Source organism: Melospiza melodia, chromosome 7, assembly GCF_035770615.1.
Source record: "Melospiza melodia melodia isolate bMelMel2 chromosome 7, bMelMel2.pri, whole genome shotgun sequence".
NCBI lineage: Eukaryota > Metazoa > Chordata > Aves > Passeriformes > Passerellidae > Melospiza > Melospiza melodia.
In genome coordinates, this window is record NC_086200.1 from 28,331,815 (window position 1) to 28,352,101 (window position 20,287).

At 43.8% G+C, this 20,287-nt stretch overlaps 1 protein-coding gene across 1 annotated transcript in view; it reads right to left on the minus strand.

Annotated features, from left to right (window-relative positions):
- Positions 1–20,287, minus strand: part of INSR (insulin receptor) — a 62,714-nt gene that overhangs the window by 34,062 nt on the left and 8,365 nt on the right. The window contains exon 2 of the mRNA XM_063160891.1: positions 19,721–20,272. Within this exon, the coding sequence (XP_063016961.1) occupies positions 19,721–20,272 (552 nt within the window). The remainder of the gene's footprint in view (positions 1–19,720; positions 20,273–20,287) is intronic.

Genomic DNA, 20,287 nt, shown 5'->3' on the forward strand with positions numbered 1-20,287 from the left:
CCCTGTGTGTGTGGATGGGGTCAGTGGAGGCAAGCTGGGCCACTGTGAGCGTCCAGCGTCCAACTCTCCTCGCACCACCAGCTCCTCTCCTTTGGCTCACACAAACTCTCATTTTGATTACAGACAAGGCAATTGGGAGGCTCCAGATCCAAGGGAGTCCAGGACACAAAACAACTGCGGCAGGAGAACCGCCCTCAACCTCAGCCAATGCATTTGCTGCCTGAGCAGGGGAGGCATCCAAGCCAACCGCCCGCTATCTGCACAAGGCAAACAGCCTTAACCCTGCCAGCTCCCCAGCCTGCCACCACCACCACCCAAAGCACCACCAGCCCCATGCATTTCATGCCATTTCATGCCATTTCATGCAGCTGAAGGGCTGCCGTGGCTTTTGTGGTGTTTAATTGGCACGGGGTGTTTATAAGCGTGGCGTTGCCACGGCTGAAAATGGCTTTTTTTTTGGCTCGAAATGGCTTTTTTTTGGCTGAAAATGGCTTTTTTTGGCCGTGCCACGGCTGCCCTGGTGCCAGGGCTGGGTTGGTGTCACGTTAGATGATGGGCACACACACAGAGCCCCACAGAAACAGGATCTGCACGTCCCCGTGGCTTTTTTTCCCCTCTTACTGTAAATGGCTGCGAGACGTGACACATAAATTTATCCCCCCACACACACACACAGAGTCCTGCCTGAGTTAGGGCTGCAGAGGGAACTGTAATTTCATTTCCTAACGGTACAGTCCCAGCAGTGACCTCTGCAGCAATGGGTTCTTGTGGTTCTAAACAAAAACAAAACCAACAAGGAAAGGGGAAGAAAAAATAAAAAGGAAACCCAAGGACTAATCACCCCCGGCAGCAACTCCTCAGTGTGTTGCAAGCATGTGATCTTAATTTAGTACTACAGAGCCTGGGCTTGCTTCCTGCTGCAAGTGCTGAGCAGCACTGCTGCTATGGAAATCCATATGGGTTTTACTCCTTAGAAAATCATGTATGAAATCCTGTTGTACTTACACTGTATTTTTTACTCTATAGCTTTTGCTGTTTCACTCATTCTTTTCCAGTCAAGAAGACCCCTAATTCAGGCAGATGTAAAGTGGCATTTGTCCTATAAACACAATTTTTATCCCTAAACCTATTTTTAATTTTTTCACTCATTTCTTGTGAGCATTGATTTGATCTGAACACAAAACTGACACCACATCTTCAGGCAAAATATTGTATTTCATTCTGTACAGCAGAGGACTTGTAATTTAGACCAAGACCAGAATCTAACGTTAATTTGGGGCATTTCTCTGTAAGGCTTTGATTGTAATTTTACTCACAACAATAGAATAAAGACAACACCTAATCCCAGTGCATCAATGTATAATAAAGCTGAAAACAGCTATTAAATTAAGCAAAACTGTGTCTGGTGAAAACTAAGTAAAAAATAAATCTAAAACCCACGGTGGACTGGGTAGACAGAAGATTGCTGCAAGAAAACCAGTGTACTGCAAACCCCACTGCATTGTGGCCTATTCCTTCAATTATTTCTTCATGTCACAAAGGCCAAAAGAGGCAGAAACCTAAACCCCAAACCCCACTGCATTGTGGCCTATTCCTTCAATTATTTCTTCATGTCACAGAGGCCAAAAGAGGCAGAAACCTAAACCCCAAACCCCAGCAGGAGCAGCAGAAACGTGCCTGGGAGGGACAGGGCTGGAGAGCTCCAGTGGACTGTAAAAAGCACAAGGACTTTAGATCGCCTTGGTGACAAACAACAGCAGCTCCCCCAGCCCTTCCTGAGCCTACAAAATAAATGGAGTAACTAGAAGAGCACAAAAAATAGGAAGCTGACACGGTGATACCAAAATGCTGCCGGCAACGCCCAAGCAAAATTCAGGAAATAATCACGAGATGCTCAAGCAAATTTAATGTCACTTCTTCCCCGAGCTCAGCTGCTCTAACAACACTCACTCATCCCTTCCTTTTCCCCAAAACCAGCCAAGGAACAGCCCTTCCAAAAGGCATTGACTCAAGGGCTGTAACCCACAACAAAGGGCTGCAGTTCTCAGCACCAGGTCGGGAAGGAGCAAGTGCCAAATAAATCCCAGATTTTACAATCAGCACTAAAATAAAGTGTTATTTATAAAATAAGATATTACAGTACATAATGCCATGACCCCTCTGAACTGCGAGCTGGGAATGTTAGGAGGTCTGTATTTACACAGGAACAGATAAAATTAACTGCAGGTGCCTCCCTTCCCATGGACAGTGACTTCCAAAAACAACACACTTACTACAACGTCAAGGAAACTCTTCCCATTGACATTTCTCAGGACAACATTACACCTCTTATCTCATCTATCAGTAAGGACAAGGAAAAAAAAAAACCAAACTGTTTCTCCTCCCAAGCCTTGCACAAATTACGTGCTCAACTGGAGCTACACGGAATGTCTCAGATATTCCAACCCAGCAGTTCCAGCCAGGAACAGATGAAACCCATGGGGATGCTGGACCTGTGAGGATCAGTGAAGGCACTTGAGATGGTAGCTCATGTTGGGACTCAGGTGTTTATTGTTTCTTATCAGTAAAACAGTCTCACTGCTGTGAGTTTGGCAGCAAGGCACAAAATGGCCAACAATGTCTTGTTACATCTTAAAAGACTAAACTATCCAATGAAGAACTGATACCTGGGTTATTTTCCCTTTTAACCCAACAACTGATCCCCAAAGAGCTGCAATGTGGAATTTCTGCCTAATTACAAAATGCCACCCAAACCCATGAAGAAGGAGGAAGAAGAAGCATGGAGAAGAAATCCAGGATGACACCCTGTGCCCTCCATCTTGCTGCCATCCACAACATACTAAAAACCCCAAAACCTCAATTTCTCACCCAGTGACACACCTACACTACTCTCCATAATCTATTTCACACTTTTGTGGATTCTAGCCTATCTTGAAGTCTAAGAAACTTTATCCATGAATGAGGGTCAAAGTCAGAGCTCTTCTAGGGTTAGGGTACTCCAGAGCAGACAGAGAAATATTCCCAATGTCCTGGGTTTCCACAGATCAGCAAATGTGAGTTTAGACCAGATAAAAGAGGTCGGAGCCTTGTGCCACCTTGTCCTGCCATGATAGTGGAAGAAGTTGCTGAATGGAGATATGGGAAAGGTTGAGCTCAGTTGTTTACAGAGGAAAGGGGCAGATAACAGGAGAACTCTCCAGAAACAGCCTCCTCTGTGCCAACCTTCTGCTGTTTAAACTGAGGAGTAATTATTATCTTCTGCACTACACCTGCTGCTGGGGCATTTCTCTGGAAATACATATTTGCTCCTGTGTGAGTTATGACAAGCAAGATGGGAAACGGGGTAAGAGGAGCTCACACATACGTAAACACACACATTTTGCTTATATAATATATAAAATATATGTAAATAATTTCAATATGGTGAAACTTGGAGGAGTCATCAACCTCAATGGACCCACGATGCCTTTGGTCACTCATTCTTCATCTTGTCAGTGAAAACCTTTGCAAATGAGCTTCTCCAGCTGCACACTGAGGCACAAGGCACACGTGCGCCAAGTCCTGTGCAAATTCAGATTTTATGGATGGAGATTGACAGCCCAAAATCATCTCTTATTTTTGGGGAACACCAATACCATCTCTTATTTTTGGAGAACACCAATATCACCTCTTATTTTTGGAGGACACCAATATCATCTCTTATTTTTGGGGACAGGACTTCTTGGGCTACAAACCTCAGCTATGGAAGGCTCTCATCTTCTTCCACTGAACCCTCAGGGCAGGCTCTCACTTTCATGGATTTTTTTAGACCTTTCTGTTTCTCTCCCTTGAAGGTTTCCACTCCTGCTCTCCTCTCTCACCCCAGCTATTTACACAGAGAACTGGATGTTTCCCACCCAAGTATCCCTAATATTGCCCAGACAAAACAAAGATCAAATGAACATTTTCTTTTTGTGCATTTTAAGCAGTGATGTTCACACCATGGCTGCAAGCCTGGGCTTACAGAACAAAGCACCTCACACTGAAAAAAAAAAAAAAGAATGAATGAAGAAACTAAAACTCAAGACTAGGTCTGTTTTCATTCTCTGGCACCTTTCAATCAAGCTGATTCCCCATGCAGGTACAAACAACTTGCAGGAATCAAGCAAAGCTGTTGTCAATTGAGCCCCAAGTACCAAAACACAGAGTTTGATTTGAAAACACAGCAGCAACTGTTAAAGGTGGGACAAGTGTCACAAAGTGCACACCAGGATAGAGACCAGGAGCTGCAAATACTTCGCCCAGGGTCTACAACAGAGCTGTCGTGCCATTCTCTGGCAAGCAGGTCAAGCCTGCTCCTTGTACTTTGTGTTCAAAATTACATGGGAGCTTAGCGTAAGGGATCAGAAATAACCACCCACCCACCTCTGCTTGGCAGCTGGGGTTTTTTATTCTTTTAATATGCCAGCCCCAAAACTGACACCTCATCTTCATGCAAAATATTGTATTTCATTCTGTACAGCAGAAGAGATGAGTTGTAATTTATACCAAGACCAGAATTTTTAGTGTTAATTTGGGGCATTTCCCTGTAAAGCTCTGACTGTAATTTTACTCACAACAATAATGTTGTGGTTTTTTTGTTGTTATGGTTTGTTAAATTTCAATCTTTATTACAACCCAAGGATTTGGTGTTATCATCCAACGGTTGATGCCACCTGGGAGCCTCATGAAAACTTCCTGTTAATATTTAACTATTTATTACTCTCCAATGTACAGCATCTTGTAAACATCCCTGTTCACTTTAACCTGCTCCTGCTCACTCACTGCAACCCCAAACCACAGGAAAGTGGTCCAGGAATATCCTAAAAATAATGATGGTCCTTCCAGCTCGGGATATTCCATGATTCGATGGTTCTATGTGAGAAAAGAGACAAATGGAGATACACACAAGGACTTGGTGATGGTTTAAGAGCAAGGTCCATCTGATTTTTCCAAACCCAGGTTATTACTTTAACCTACAAAGCCCGTCCTGAAAATGAGGAGTGATGATGGGATCAGGGCGCGAGGCAAAACATCCAAGCTCTGCTTTCTGCAGAGATAAGGGAGGGACAAGATTCCTTTCCTCAAGGCCAGGGGGAAGGATGTTGTAGTAAACAAGGCATGAAAGAACGAGAGCTATGCTGCCACGTGGGGATGAGGAAAGATGGAATTTTAGATACGTTATATAAACGTAATCCCAGCACAGAAAACAACAAATCTACACCAAAACAGAGGCAGAGCTCCCAGCAAAAATGGAGCTGTCCACAACTGAGAAAGGCAATGGAATGGGAGGAAGTATAAGATTAACCACAAGGAGATTATGCTGATAACTAATGATCTACACAGAAATGTCAGGCAGAGGTTAAGATTTTAATCTGGGCAGATTTCATGGCGCAGTCATGAACTGTAAACATCGACACTGAAACCAAATTTGTGTTTGTGGGTGACGAGACTGAAAACAAAGAGAGAAAAGGAAGGGGATCACTCCAGATCCTCCTTCCTTGCTCCAGATCCCCATTCCTGCCTCAGCTTCCAGAGAGGATGAGGAGAGAAAGGCAAAGCAGCACCTGAGCACAAAGAAATGTGAATTTTACCAGGAAGCAGAGTTAACTGGTTCTACTAAAAATATTTTATTTTTTTCTGAAATTATCAGGGTGCACAAACTGTTCAGTGCACAGTCACTACCCCAATTTCAGCTCACCAGGAGCACTGACACACAGGATATCCATCCTCCAATGATTTCCTCCTGTGCCTTCACACACTCTACAGGTGTCACTTCAGCTTCCCCTGACCCTACAATAATTTTTTCCAAAGCAAATCTGAACTGTGGAAAGGAGAAACAGATGCAGTAACTTGTTAACCAGTAACAAATCCATCAATTCTGTAAAAAATCATCTCCTCAAGTTGTGGCCTCCTGCCCATTCCCCTGCACACCCTCCCCTGTTTGCCCAAAGCTCCACACACGCTTGCCACAGTTTATTTCGAGGCATAAGAATTTCCTTAGCAGGACTGAAATAGATACTGTTTGCCTGCAGAGCCAAGCAATGTGCAATGTATTTTTATTTACTACTCGCCCTCGTCATCCTTGGCATACCAGCAATGCCCATTTTCAAGTAATTCACTGTACACCAGTGTGGCACTGCACAAATTCTCCAGCCTGGCTCCTCCTTACAAACACACTCATCCCTGGAGATTTTTGTGACTGTGCCACATCCCTCTGCTGCTCTGACCCAGCTGCCAAATGAGAAATGATAAAAATGACCAAAAGTCACACAAACACAACCCTGAGGAAAACCAAACGACTGGAGATGAGTACAAAAACCATTAGCTGCATTGCACAAGCCACCCTTGGAGGCCATTAATCTATCTCTCCTTGTAAATTACGCAAGAGAAAGTTGTAATCTGAAGGCATTTAATGCCAAACTAGTTGTGCCATCTCAACAAGGCCAACAACAGGGGGAACTGAATCATCCAAAGTTACCCTGAACTCAGGAGATTTTGGATTCTCAATCCTCCTTCTACAACAGTTGATGGGTCCAACTGTCAATGGTCAGAATTGTGAAAATTCTGCTTTATTTCACAAATTCTGCTTTATTTCACAAATTCTGCTATATTTCACACACTGGGAAGCTCTCAAAATAAAACTGACTGTCACTGAGGTCACAGGGAAGTGCAGGAGTAGTGAAAATCCCATTATCCATGCTGGCCCAGCGGGAGGAACAGGATCTGCTGACATCCCCCACCCCTGCAGGCGTGTGCCACGGTGCTAAAAACCTTCACTTTATCAGCACAGCACTCAGATATGGTCTAATCACCAGCTGCCATCAGCATTGTCCACTGCAGAGCAATTAGGATTATTCAGAGCTCCCTAATTGATGGTACAGCCACACACCGGCAGATCCCTCATGGGGTAGGGACTGGGGAAATCACCTTACAATGGAGAGAGCCCTCTGGGAGAAAAAATGACACAAATCAGCACTACCAAGCAAGAAAAAGGGATGGGACTCTCCTCTACAAGCAACCTGAAGCCATATCAGTTTCTCCAGGGACAAAGAGCCTTTTTCCTCACCAAACTCCAGAGGTTTCAAGGCTCAGCTCGGAGCGGCCGGCTCTGAAATCAATCTGCCAATGGAAGGGAGCCCAAGGAGTTTTGGAGATGCCACCCAGCCCATCCACCTGGTCCAAGGCCACCTCAAATACTCTACCTAAGATACTTCTGTTGGTTGTTTGTCTAAATCTATATTAAAGTTAAATTTTGCCTTGAATCCCTTCCGGCATCATCTGGCTGAAGTTTATGGAGGTCACAAAGTGAGGCAGTGCCAGGAAGAGACTGACAGCACCCCAAAAAACATCCAGCACTCAAATCCTCTGCAGAACATCCCAAAGGACAGCAAATCCATGGTTCCAGCTGCTTGCTGGGTGCTGCTCAGCCTCCTCCAGCAGCAGAACAAGGCGTGGATCTGAACCAGAGCCACTCCAAATCAGGCTCTGGGTGCACAGACACACAGCAGAGAGAGCCACAGGCAAATCTGAGCGCTGAGAGACCCACAGCGCCTTTGAAAAAACACAATCTCAAGTTCTTTTTGTTATCACAGATTAGAGCATGTGGAAAAACAACTCTTCCCTGGTGCTGGTGAGCAAAGAGCATCACGAGGCTGCTCCTCCTTTGGCCGCCGGAGCCATGCAAAACACGGGGACGTTTTTCTTATCACACCCACCAAATTCACACACTGTACAGGCCCAAAGCAGAACATTTCATGTTTCCCAGAACAAAAACTGACACTCCATGCAGATACCCAGCTCCAATGGACTGGTTTTGTGGAGTAGAAACTCGATATCCAAGCGCTGAGAGAGCAGCCAAACACTACACAAATTATTTGAGCAGCTCTGGAGATAAGGTTATTGGAGTGTAGAGGAGAAGCCTAAGGAAAATCTACACATGGCATTTATTTTGCTAATTTAATTATTGTAAAGATGCTGATGAGGTGAGAAGTTGTTTCATATAAAGCACCAGTTCATATATAAATTGTTTTATCCTTAAGTCTCCAGGTAAAACTGTCCTGTGTGCTATGCTCCCCTTGCCAGAAACAGAATGCTCAGATTCCCAAAGCCTAAAATCCACAGAACTGAATGAACAGAGAAATAGTTTATTGAGCTTTAAAGGCTTCCCTTCAAGTACTGTTTTAAAACAAAAGCCTTATTCCTTTAAGCCCTGTTAAGGCTCCACTGGGCGAGACTTTCAGACACTCAGACATCACACTGAGGAGCTCCATTTCCTCTCTGGCTTTTGGGAGCTTTTGAGGGGTACTTAGAGGGAGCTCTTGGACTCCTCCATCCCAAACAGAAGCTGTGTAAACACATCAGCCTGACTTCAGAAAGATGACATTCAGAAGAGACCAAAGACCAGGAAAAAACCAATTCTGTTCATTTCATTAAATCCCTGCTCTATGCTTGCACTACCCAGAGAATATAATTGGATTGTCTTTGCAGAAAAGACAAGAAGAACATTTGTCTGATATTCAAATTTTAATGAATCCTTTCATTGCTCATGAAGTATTAAAATCCTTGCAGTGCCGTAACGCAACATGGATGTGCTTAATGAAGTTGCAAATGGAAACAGAAAAATGCTTTGTTATCCTGTGATGTCTGTGGGATTGCACATGCCTTACTCCTGGAAAACCAACACACAGGGATAAGGCTCCCTGCACAATTCCTGAGATTTTCTAATCAAGCCCACCTTCAAGTGCAAACATTCTTTATGAACTTTATCAATCACAAAACACTGCTGATAGGACCGAGTTTGTCTGCAGCCTCTGTGTGAGGGATTTCCCAGTGCCCAGCTCAGTGCAAGAGCTGCAACTTGACTTTTTCCCTGCAGGTTGCTGAGTGAACTCTCAGTTCCTGCAGATATTTCAGAGCAAACAGCTCAGAACTGATGTTGTGTCACTCACATTATGAAAGCGTCAATGCCAAGTTCAGCAGCTCTGCCACAGACCCCAAATAATCCATCCCTGCAAGACCAGTATCAGAACTGGGGTCTTCACATCCATGGGGGAAAATCAGCCAGCAAAAGTCAGCCAGCAAACAGCCCCATTTTGTGTTATCAAAATGCTGTGTGAGAACATCACATCCCAGCACCCTCTCCACAGAGCGTCTGCTCCTGCCCCTCTGGAGCTGTGGAGAGCCCAAACTCCTGCCCTGGACCCCAGCTGATGGGGTTAGAGCCTTGCAGTGCAATAATCCTGTGTGCTCTCAGCATAATTCAACTCCCACAGCTACAAAACCAGAGAAAAACATCCAAAAATTGGGCTGGAAATTACGGCGGCACAGCTCCAAACCTGCCTGCTCCCTTCCCTTCCTCACACCCTGCAGTCCAACAGGCTTTGCTTTGATGAACACACTGGGACCAAGCTCCTCCCTCCCTGCCCCAGACAATTCACATTTTAAAAGCCACTAAATGAGGAATTGTGCCCAGGGGTGAGAGCAGAGTGAGCTGAGAGGAGCAGGAGGGAGCAGCAAGGCAGAACCACAGACGTCACAGGTGTTTGCTCCGAGCTCTGACAAACCTGCTCCCTAAATTCCTTTCACTTAAAACCATTCCTTTGACTTAAAACCATCAGTCTTGTGCTGTAAGCTGAGCTCAGGCTCAGCTCATCACATCAGGGCCCTGAAATTCCAGTGTGGCCACACTGCAGCACTGATCCTGTGGGAGTCCAAAGTGACTCAATGTGTCCAGAAGCCTCCAAACTGCACTGAAAACTGACTAAAAATACCTTGAAAGTTACACACTATTTATCAGACCAATATTGCTAAATATCTGCCACCCTTTTATGCCTATGAATGAGGGACAATTCCTGAGATGGGTCACAATTCCTGACAGCTCACCCAGTGCATCAGCAACTGCAGAGTGGGAGCTGAGCTCTGCAAAAGCTGAAAGTGCCTGAGTTACAATTCCAATGGAGCAGCAGCTCTTGGCATCCTTGGAAAAGGGCACCTCTGGCCCGAAACACACCATTAAAATCACATTTCTCTTTCTGGAGTGCACCAAAAGCATGCACACCCTGAGTTCTTTAGGGACAAGCTGAAGAGAATTAATCCCAACTTTCTGCTGAATGCTATTCTACCTGGACTTTCTTTCCAACCTTTAGGTGGGATTTCCTTCAAAGCATCATCTTCCTCAGAGCCTTCAGGGACCACTCAAGGTGCCCAGGAGGCAGGGAAATAAACACCATCTCAAATGAAGGAATTCCTACTGAGGGTACAGAAGCTTCTCAGTACAGAGCATCCAATTCCAGCTATAAAACTTTCTGGACAAGAACAGGAGCTGAGTGTCCTGCCCTGTTTTGTCAGTTTAAACCCAGATTCACAAGGAATCCAGACTCTTCACACAAAACCATTAAAGCCCTCAGCCAGCACTGGAGCACTGCAGGAGCCAAAGTGAATTCTGTGTTTGTTTTCCATGTCACAAGGCAAAAGGAAAGCCAGGCCCACAACCTGCAGCGACGTCAGCCCGTGCCCCCCAGTACCCTCAGCCAAAAATCCGAGATAAAGACAAGGCAATGGCTGGGATCCATATCTCCCTGCACAATTATGCAATGCCAGACAAAAACTGGGCTCAAAGCAGGAATAGGAATAACTACAGGCTCATCCCAGCCACAACTTCCCCTGACCCAACTTTTTCCTTTCCTTTCCTTTCCTTTCCTTTCCTTTCCTTTCCTTTCCTTTCCTTTCCTTTCCTTTCCTTTCCTTTCCTTTCCTTTCCTTTCCTTTCCTTTCCTTTCCTTTCCTTTCCTTTCCTTTCCTTTCCTTTCCTTTCCTTTCCTTTCCTTTCCTTTCCTTTCCTTTCCTTCCCTTCCCTTCCCTTCCCTTCCCTTCCCTTCCTTCTCTTCTCCTCTCTTCCCTTCCCTTTTCTCCTCTCTTTATTTTTCTTTTTTCTTTTCTTCTCTTTTCTTTCCCACCCACCACCAGCCTTAATTAAGCAGCATAAACATCCCAGCAAGTTCATTCACATCCCTCAATGGGAATTTGCAGACAATTATAGGATATAATTGGGAAGCCTAATCATTGAACTTGTACCCAACTATTGTTAGAAGCTGAGAGGAGGGTGAGTGTTGCTTCCTCCAGGACACGGCTGGTTATTCCCCAGCTCTGTAATTAATCAAAAGGTCCTGAAATCCTCAACCTTTCAGTTAGAAATAATCTTTGTGCTGGTCACACCTGGGGGGTTTTGACCTTTTTTTTTGTGTTTTGTTGGGATTTGTTTTTAAGCGCAGCAATTATTTACAGAGGCAATCCCTGTCAAATCCAATTCCTGATAGGAAAAGATGTTTCAGAGAGCTTTGCCAAGTGACATATTTCAGTTGGTCTGCTCACACACTCTGAATGCACTTCTTTGTACAGACCCAACAGTTCACAATCCCCTCACAGCCTTGAACAACAAAGATTTCCAGTCCCTTCCCTGTAAAATCAGAGACTGTTGTCCCATCACACAGCTTACATTTATTCTGCTCATTTTGCCTAAATCCGGGAAGCAGCATCTGAATTGCACACAATTTAGAATACTTTTACAATTAATGAAAAGATTTAAAATGCAGAATTTCATTGCCCCGCCTTCATGAAGGAGATGTAAAGGAAAGAAAACACACAGAACACACAAGCACCCTGAACATCAGCAGGATGTGCTCTGAATGAAACACATCTCCTCCTCCTCCCTGAGCAAACACATCACACCAGGTGAACCATTTCCTGCTCTCCCATTCATGCACTACCAGCACATGTTAACTCTGTCACTCACTATTATTATTATTATTTTTATTTTATTTTATTTTATTTTATTTTTACATTCTCTGACTTTCCCCTTGCACACCCAGCCAGCAGCATTTTCCAAAGTTTGTGCCTGCCAGGTCTCCTGCTTTTTATCTAACAAGGGGTAGTGCAGGTTCCATTGTTTAAGCAAAAAAAAGGTAACTCGGAGCTGTTGTTGAAGGGGGACAAGTTCTTCCTAAAGCACTCCTGGAACTCCCAAGGAGCCAATGCCAGGATCAGACAGAGATTTAAGAACACCTTGAGTGTCCTCAGTGCTGAACCCGAAGCCATTTAACTCATTTAACACTGAGTTAAACTCCTGCATTTAACTCCTCTCAGCCTCCTCAAGGGCCCAGACACCAACCCAAATAACAAGTGGTTTTGGGAAAGGCTAAGGTGAAAGAATTAAAATAGCAGCTATTTTTAATATTTTATATATATGTAAAATTTGATATATATTTTATATATTATACATATATATATAATATGATATTTTATATAATTCTCCTTTTTAACTCCTCAAAAACCTTTGCCTTGACAGGATTTTTGTACAGGAATTCAGACCTCTCAGCTATGGGGAGGAATCCTCTGTGTATTTACATTTCTAAAGATGACATGGGTCAGGCAGTTCCTTCTGAAGTGCTGGTTTGGAACTGGGGCAGGAGCAGGAAATCTTCACTTCCCACCCCAATTTTAATAAAGGTGCAGCAGCAAAGAACCTGATGAAACATCAGCTCAGCTGCACCTGTGGGGATTTCTCAGCAAGTTGAGACCCTTTATATTAAAATCCTTTATATTAAAGGATTCTATTTTAAAATCCTACAGCCTTGCATCACCCAGCTCAGTGCAGAAAAGCTGCTCCAGTTTTACCCCAGTTTTGTTTGCTGTTTCCACAGCAGCACATCCTTAAACACTCATTTATAGGAGGGATCGTTTCCACCCCTTCTCCCCCAACTCTGGGCTGTATCACAACCCCCAAGCACCATAAATCTCTTCACTACTCTTAATAAGCTCAAGTGAATTAGTTGAGGATGTCTCAGCGTTGGCAAAGCGTCACCACTGCCCCAGCCATGGGCCCTCAATAAAAGTGGAGCTTGGCAGGGTCAGCACAGACACCCCAGTGAGATTATCCGGTGTCAGTTCCCATCTGGCATTTGTCAGAGCAAGGGAAAAGAAAAAAAAAAAAAAAAAAAAAGGCAACCCTTATCAGATCTCCAAATAAAAGGAGCACTTCCACTTCGTGTAGTAGCAACTGGAAAAATTCCCTTTGTGTTTGAAGCTTTAAAAATATCTTTGCCCTTGAGGTTGGCTGAGTGTGCTCAGTGCTTCGAGACCCCTTTCCCATACAAAGGTAATAAAACACAAGCTCGTGGTTACAGAAATTCCCAGCACATAAAAATTACAGGAAGCTGTTGCTAAGTAATATTTCTACCTAAGTAAACATCACAAAGCATTTCCCACACACACCTCTGAACTTTGTTATTCAAACCTGCCTTGAAGAAGTTCAGGGTTGCAGAATTTCTGCTGGCACTGGTCTGCCTGAGAGTGCTCGGTGCTGGTTCACAGCAGTTGAAAGACTTTCAGTCTTCAGTTGAAAGATTTCAGGCTTTCAGTGTTTTTCTCAGGGCTCTGTTGTGCTGCTCGTGCTTGGGAACAAAGCAGCTCCTCAGTTCCTTACCTGTCTCTTATCTGTCCCACAATTTTCCCCAGATAAATCACAGGGAAATTAAAGAGAGATCCTGTTGTATTCCTTTGTTTCTAGACCTGTTTCCCAACATGACAGAAAAAAAAATAAATCATAGAATATCCTGATTTGGAAGGGAACCACAAGGATCATGGAGTCCAGCTCCTGGCTCTGCACAGAGAAACCCCAAAAATCACTCAAAACCAGCAAAAACATTCTTATTTTCACATAGAACCTTTCTTTAGCAGCTCTTTGCATGTCAATTATTCCACACTGTCATCCTTTCCATCTGCTGCTTTACGTCCCCTTCAATGGACACAAACTGTTTCATCTACTCTCCACAAAGTCAATATTTTGCCATAAATTCTAAACTGTACTAATGGAGAAGCAACTTTTGTTTTTATTAAAAAATAAAAGAGATAATAGATGGAAAATCTACTGATAGACCTGAAATGGCCCACATTGATAATAACTCAAATTTCCTGGTGGCAAGAAGCAGGTAACAGATTCCTCCAAAGGTTTCATTCAGGATGAACAAGAGAACTTGAATTCTATCTTATCTTCTAATGAATGAAGTCTATAGTTCACAAAATAATAAAATTAATCTCGGAATGGGTTGGGAGAGACCTTAAAGCCCATCAAGCCACGACAGGGACATTTTCCAGCATCCCAGGCTGCTCCAGCCTGGCCTTGGGCACTGCCAGGGATCCAGGGGCAGCCCCAGCTGCTCTGGGCACCCTCTGAGTAGAGAATTTCTCCCTAACATCTGGCCTAAATATTTCCTCTTCTGGTTTAAAAACCATTCCCCCCCTTTTCCTATCACTACTTGGCCCTGTAAAAACTATTTCAGATATCCATCCTTACATCCCAGGAATGCGGCCCTTCACTGTCTGATATTGCAGATCATTTTTATTTGGCCATTCCACTTTTCCTTCCTATTGCCTTACTCCACTTCCACATGACCAATAAAAGGCAATAAAAGGCTGAACCAGCTTTTATAATTAGACTGTCAAAGCCATCAGCCTGCTCCAAGTTCTGTATGGACACAGCAGCCTGACTGCAGGGAGAATTGGCAGGAAATCCTATTTCAGAGGGAATTGTTCCTTCCACAAGAGGAGTGACAGACATATAGGAAAAAAAATAAAAAAGAAAAAAAGACGTGGAAAAAATGCGAAATATGAAAATCATGTTTGGCAGCTCCAGAGAGAGGTCTAGGACGTGGCATTTGCAGCATTTTTGTTGTCTGCATTCTTCAGCAAAGACGCTCTCTGCAGTGCAGGACCAAGAAGTACATTTTGATGGCAATAAAATAACTGTGTATGTGAAAAAAAAACCCTGTTAAAAATGTCAGGGAAGAGGTACAAAACCCCCAGAACAGGAACAGCACTTGGCTGCCATAAACAGCATCAGGCTAGACCCAAATTCCAAACAGACTACACATTTCCCTCCCTGCCTACCCAAAATATAACATGAGTTGGCCTTAACTGAACTGACTTGGTTTTCACACCAACATAAGTGATTTAGAAGCAAAAAAAAAAAAAGAAAACTCTGAAGAAGCACATCCTGAGGGATCTCAATCCATGGAGCTTCCACCTACACATCCCTGCTCTCAGACACAGAATTCTCAATACTGCCACTGGTTTTTCCAAGGGTGCAGCTGCCCACAAATTATTTCAGTTCCTCCCCAACCTCTGCTCCAATGTCTGTAAGATGATCCTTTACTTTGTTGTCCTGAACACTGTTATCACCAACTGAAAATAAAAAAAAAAAAAAAAAAAAATTCCAGGCTGGAATTGTAGCTACAGGGATGATTCAGAGGCTTGGATGTGTGCCTTGGAGATAATTCCATGCTAGAACTGAAAAGTTAGTTTTGGAGTCAACTGGGATATTTGCACTTATTAAATAAAGGAATAATTAAATAAAGGAGGGATAATGTGGAGCAAACCACAGAGAGCTGGCAGGGGAAGGGCAGGGAATGGTGTGGAGAGATGGGGGACACCAGGACCCCAATCCTGCCCCAAATTTGCCACTTCCCACACACACAAGACCCTTCAGAGAATCCCAGAGCCCTCGGGGCTGGAAAAGATCTTTGAGATCAAATCCAACCCTCAGCAGCAGCAGCAGCAGCAGCAGCACTGTGCTCATCCCTAACCCTGTCCCCAAGTGTTCATCCCTAACATTGTCCCCAATCCCAAATGCTCATCCCTAACCCTGTCCCAAGTGCTCCTCCCTAACCCTGTCCCAAATGCTCATCCCTACCCCTGGCCCCAAGTGCCACATCCTCACTGCTTTGGGCACCTCCAGGGATGGAACTCCAACACTTCCAGTTCTTCACAACCTTTTCCATGAAGAATTTTTCCCCAATTTCCCATTTAAACCTCCCCTGGAGCAAAACTTGAGGCCATTTCCTCTCCTTACCCCTTGAAAAAGAGACCAATCCCCACCTGGCTGTCCCCTCCTGTCAGGGAATTCATTTTCCAGCCTTCCCACAGGTGCTCTCCCAAATTTCTTGCCCATTTCCTAATATTTTCCAGTGACACTCCAAGCTCAGCAAGCTGGAAAAGCCAGTCAGCTTGGGACTTGTCTCTGTCAATTGACACCCACTCTGTAAAATCAAAACAATCAATATTTACATATCCTTGAAGGGTTTTTCCCAGTCCCAGTGCAACAACTTCCCATCCAGAGAGCAAAAAAATTAAAAAAAAAAAAACAAAAAAAAAACAAACCAACAAAAAACAAAACAGAACCGGGAGATTGTACACCAAGTTTCATGAAACAAACCAGGGGTACAAATAACCTGGGTTAAAAACCCCACACAAAACCAAAAGTTCCCTCTGAAAATGATACCGAAATTGCTGCATTTCATTCTGGTTAGAAGATAAAGAGAAAAAATTAAAGAGAATACACTTAAATCCAGAGAGCCAGGAGACTCGAGCACAGCATTAGCTGCTGAAGATTCCTGGATTAACTGCAAAAACACAGAGGGAAAGATTTAATGATATTAATACTCTGGGTATTGTAGGAAATTTAGGACTTTTGAACAACTCATATGAACAAGTAGAAGCTGTTTATTATTTCTATTACATTTTTATAGATTTTATAAACCACTAAATACACACTTTTTGGTGGGTGTTTTTGTTTTGTTCACTTGGGTTTTGTTTGTATTTTTTGGAGTATAGGATTGGTTCAAATTTTTTTTTTTACAGAAAAAATTAAAGAGAATACATTTAAATCCAGAGAGCCAGGAGACTTGAGCACAGCATTAGCTGCTGAAGATTCCTAGATAAGCTGCAGAAACACAGAGGGAAAGATTTCATGACATTAATACCCTGGGTACTGGGTATTGTAGGAAATTTAGGACTTTTAAACAATTAACATGGTCAAGTAGAAGCTGTTTACTGTTTATTGTTTCTATAATATTTTTATAGATTTTTTTTAAACTACTAAATACATATTTTTCAATTGGTGTTTTTGTTTTGTTCACTTGGTTTTATTTGTATTTTTTTGAGTATATGATTGGTTTTAGTTTAGATGTTTTACAGTTTTCTGCTAACTAGTTTTTGTGGTCTTGGTATTCGGTTTCTCAGCCTCTTCTTTCTTAATTTAGCACAATTTATGTTCTAATAGTTTTGGGTTTTGTTTGTATTTTTTTGGAGTATATGATTGGTTATAGCTTAGATGTTTTACAGTTTTCTGCTAACTAGTTTTTGTGGTCTTGGTATTCAGTTTCTCAGCCTCCTCTTTCTCAATTTAGCACAATTTTTGTTCTAATAGCTTTGACCAATTCTTGAGGCTTTAACAACAAAACTTAGCAGCAGCCTGGCTGGTGCACACTGTGCACCCTTGCAAATACATTGCAACAACTGGGAGCTGCTGTGAGGCTCTTCAGGCTAAGGAAAGCCAAAATACAATTCACACAAGCTTTTAATAATCTTGACAAAACAATTACACATGCTAAGGATACATTAGGGCTGGCAGGAGAACAGAGAGGCGGCGATTGCAGGTTGGCTAAATAAATGTCACTTAATCTCCACCACTGGCGTGCGCTCAGAGTCCAAAGGCTACTCACAAACAGACAAAAAAAGGTTTAAAAAACCTCTCAGGCTGTCAAAACAGCAGCAGAAGCACAGGGGCAGGTGTCACAAGGCACGGGATCACACAGATCCCAGACTGTGCAAAACAGCGGCCACCAAAAAACTAAAGTCCAAATCGCGGCGTTCAAACAAAGATAAGCCTGGCTTGTTAAGTGGTTTGGGAAGTGCATTCCAGTCACTGCCCAAATATTCAGGAGCATGGTTTCCCTGCTGTTCCTTCTGCAGGGGACACACAAAACCAGAGCATCTGTATATATTGCTTTTTGAAACCAATTTTCTGATTGAAATCTCAATTTCTGGGTCAGACTGAGCTGAGGCAGGTGCCCTCCAACAAACTCTTGCATCAGAGGCTCAGGAGTTCAGATTTCTGTCCCAATGGTAAAATATTATCGTTAAGATATTACATTTCTCCAGGTTTCATGGAAATAGGCAGTTTTTAAAAGGAGAGAAAAGCATCCATTCCAAAACAGCCCCAGAAAAGTGACAGGGATTTTGGGAATATTCAGGAGCACGGCTTCCCTACTGTTCCTTCAGATTTCTCCCCCAATGACAAAATATTATCATTAAAATATTACATTTCTCCAGGTTTCATGGAAATAGGTAGTTTTTTAAAGGAGAGAAAACCATCCATTCCACTCTGCTCCAAAACAGCCCCAGAAAATTCACAGGAATTTTGGGGCATTATGTTCTAAGCACTAAAAGTGCCAATTAGACCTTTACCCTTATGAAACAGCAGCAAACACAGCACATGAAATGCATAAGAAACCAGGTTTCAGTGCTGATGTAACTGCATACCTGAAAGTTTATAAATAAAATGCTTTACAATCTTATTTTTCATTTTAAAATAAGGAACACACGTACACACTTGCATCTTCTTGCTCATACCCTGTTATTCTGGCCACAAAAAATAACCACTTTCTTTAAAAGGAAGCTGGACGATTTTGGGGTGAGGAGTAGCAGAGGGGAAACCACATTAATTGCATTAGTTTGTGCATACTGGGAGGAATTCCTCCTCAAATTTGGCACTTAGCACTCAGAGCTGCCCTTTAAAGCTTGGCAAGAATTTCTGTGCAGCCCACAAGTTTCCTAATTTCGTCTCAGGACACACTGGTTCGTTTGGATGCACGACCTCCAGAAAGGCAGACAACCCTAAATGTGTCACTCTCACCTCAATTCACTTTGCTCCCTGTCAAGTCAGATTGAACATAAATCAAAGCCAATATATAATTAAAGCTAAGCTTAAGGTCAGTTCCAAGTTTGGAAAAAAACAAATCTGTATGAAATTAAAAGCAACTCCAATAGATTTGGGGTGGCAACAGCAGTGAGCTTTCTGAACACAGCTTCTGCCCTGGGCTCAAAGCTCTGTTATTTCACCCTCTACCCCACCCAGGTCCTCTCTTCTCTTTCAGGTCTGACTCCAGCTTCTTCTCTGTGCAAATTCTGCTCACTCATCCCCACATCTTGCACCTTTTTATGGCAGGAAGGTTTTGGTAAAGATGGAATTGCACCTTTCCAGAATGGAGTTTATTCCACTGAGACTTTTCCCCATTGTTGTGCTTCCACCTGCTGCAGCCTCTCAGTCAGTCTGGACTTTCATTCCCTCCCCAAACCTCAATAAAGACACTCAGAGTACCAAGTGTTATCCAAGACTCTCACATCCATTAAAATGGTGAGTTCTGGGCAGCTCCTGACTCTGCAGGAGAACCAAACACAGAATTCTGGATGCCTTACAAACACAGGGGGAAGAATTGCTCAAACCCATCCCAAAGGTTTTCTCTTCCTCTTTTAAGGTCAATTTTCAGCCCTGCTGAAAATTTAAGGTCAATTTTCAGCCCAATCTGTGCTTACAGGTCAGGAGGCACCTGTCAGGCCTCCAAGAACCCCAAAGTGGTTTGGGTTGGAAGAGACACCAAAGCTCATCCAGTGCCACCCTGCCATGGTGAGACACCTTCCATCATCCCAGGCTGCTCCAAACCCTGTCCAACCCAGCCTTGGGCACTGCCAGGGATCCAGGGGCAGCCCCAGCTGCTCTGGGCACCCTGTGCCAGGGCCTCACAGGTCCTGACAGGTCAAAATTTGACAGCAAAGCCCCATCTGTGACCCCTCAGCATGCACTCACCTCTCTGGCAGCGATCGTGCGTCCAGCAGCGCTCGATGAAAATCCCATTTATCACCGTGGGGGGACAGTTGCTCTTCCCTTTCACAGTGCCTGGGCACACATCTCCACACTCCTCTTTGTCATCCTTGTTGGCCACGATGTAATTGTCCTCTACAGAATCCAAAATCCTGGACCAGTCGATGGTGGACAGGTAGCAGAGCTCGTTGTTCTTCTCGATGCGCACGGCGCCCCGGGTGATGTTCATCAGGTTGTAGAGGCCAATTTCCTTCAGGTGAACCATCTCAAAGATCACCAGGGCGTAGTTGAAGAACAGGTGAGTCCCTCTGATCACAGTGAGGTTGGGGAAGAGGCCCTTCAGGCTCTCCAGGCCATAGACACGGAACAGCAGCAGGTAATCTGTGATCATGGTCAGCTTGGGGAAGCTGAGCTCGCGGAAATCCTCGGGTTTGGTTTTGAACATCAGCAGGATCTGCAAGTGGCCCTCGATCACGGTGCAGTTCTCCAGCATGTTCAGCCTGGTCAGGTTGTTTCGGATGTCCATGCTCCTGCAAACTGGGAGGCAAAGGA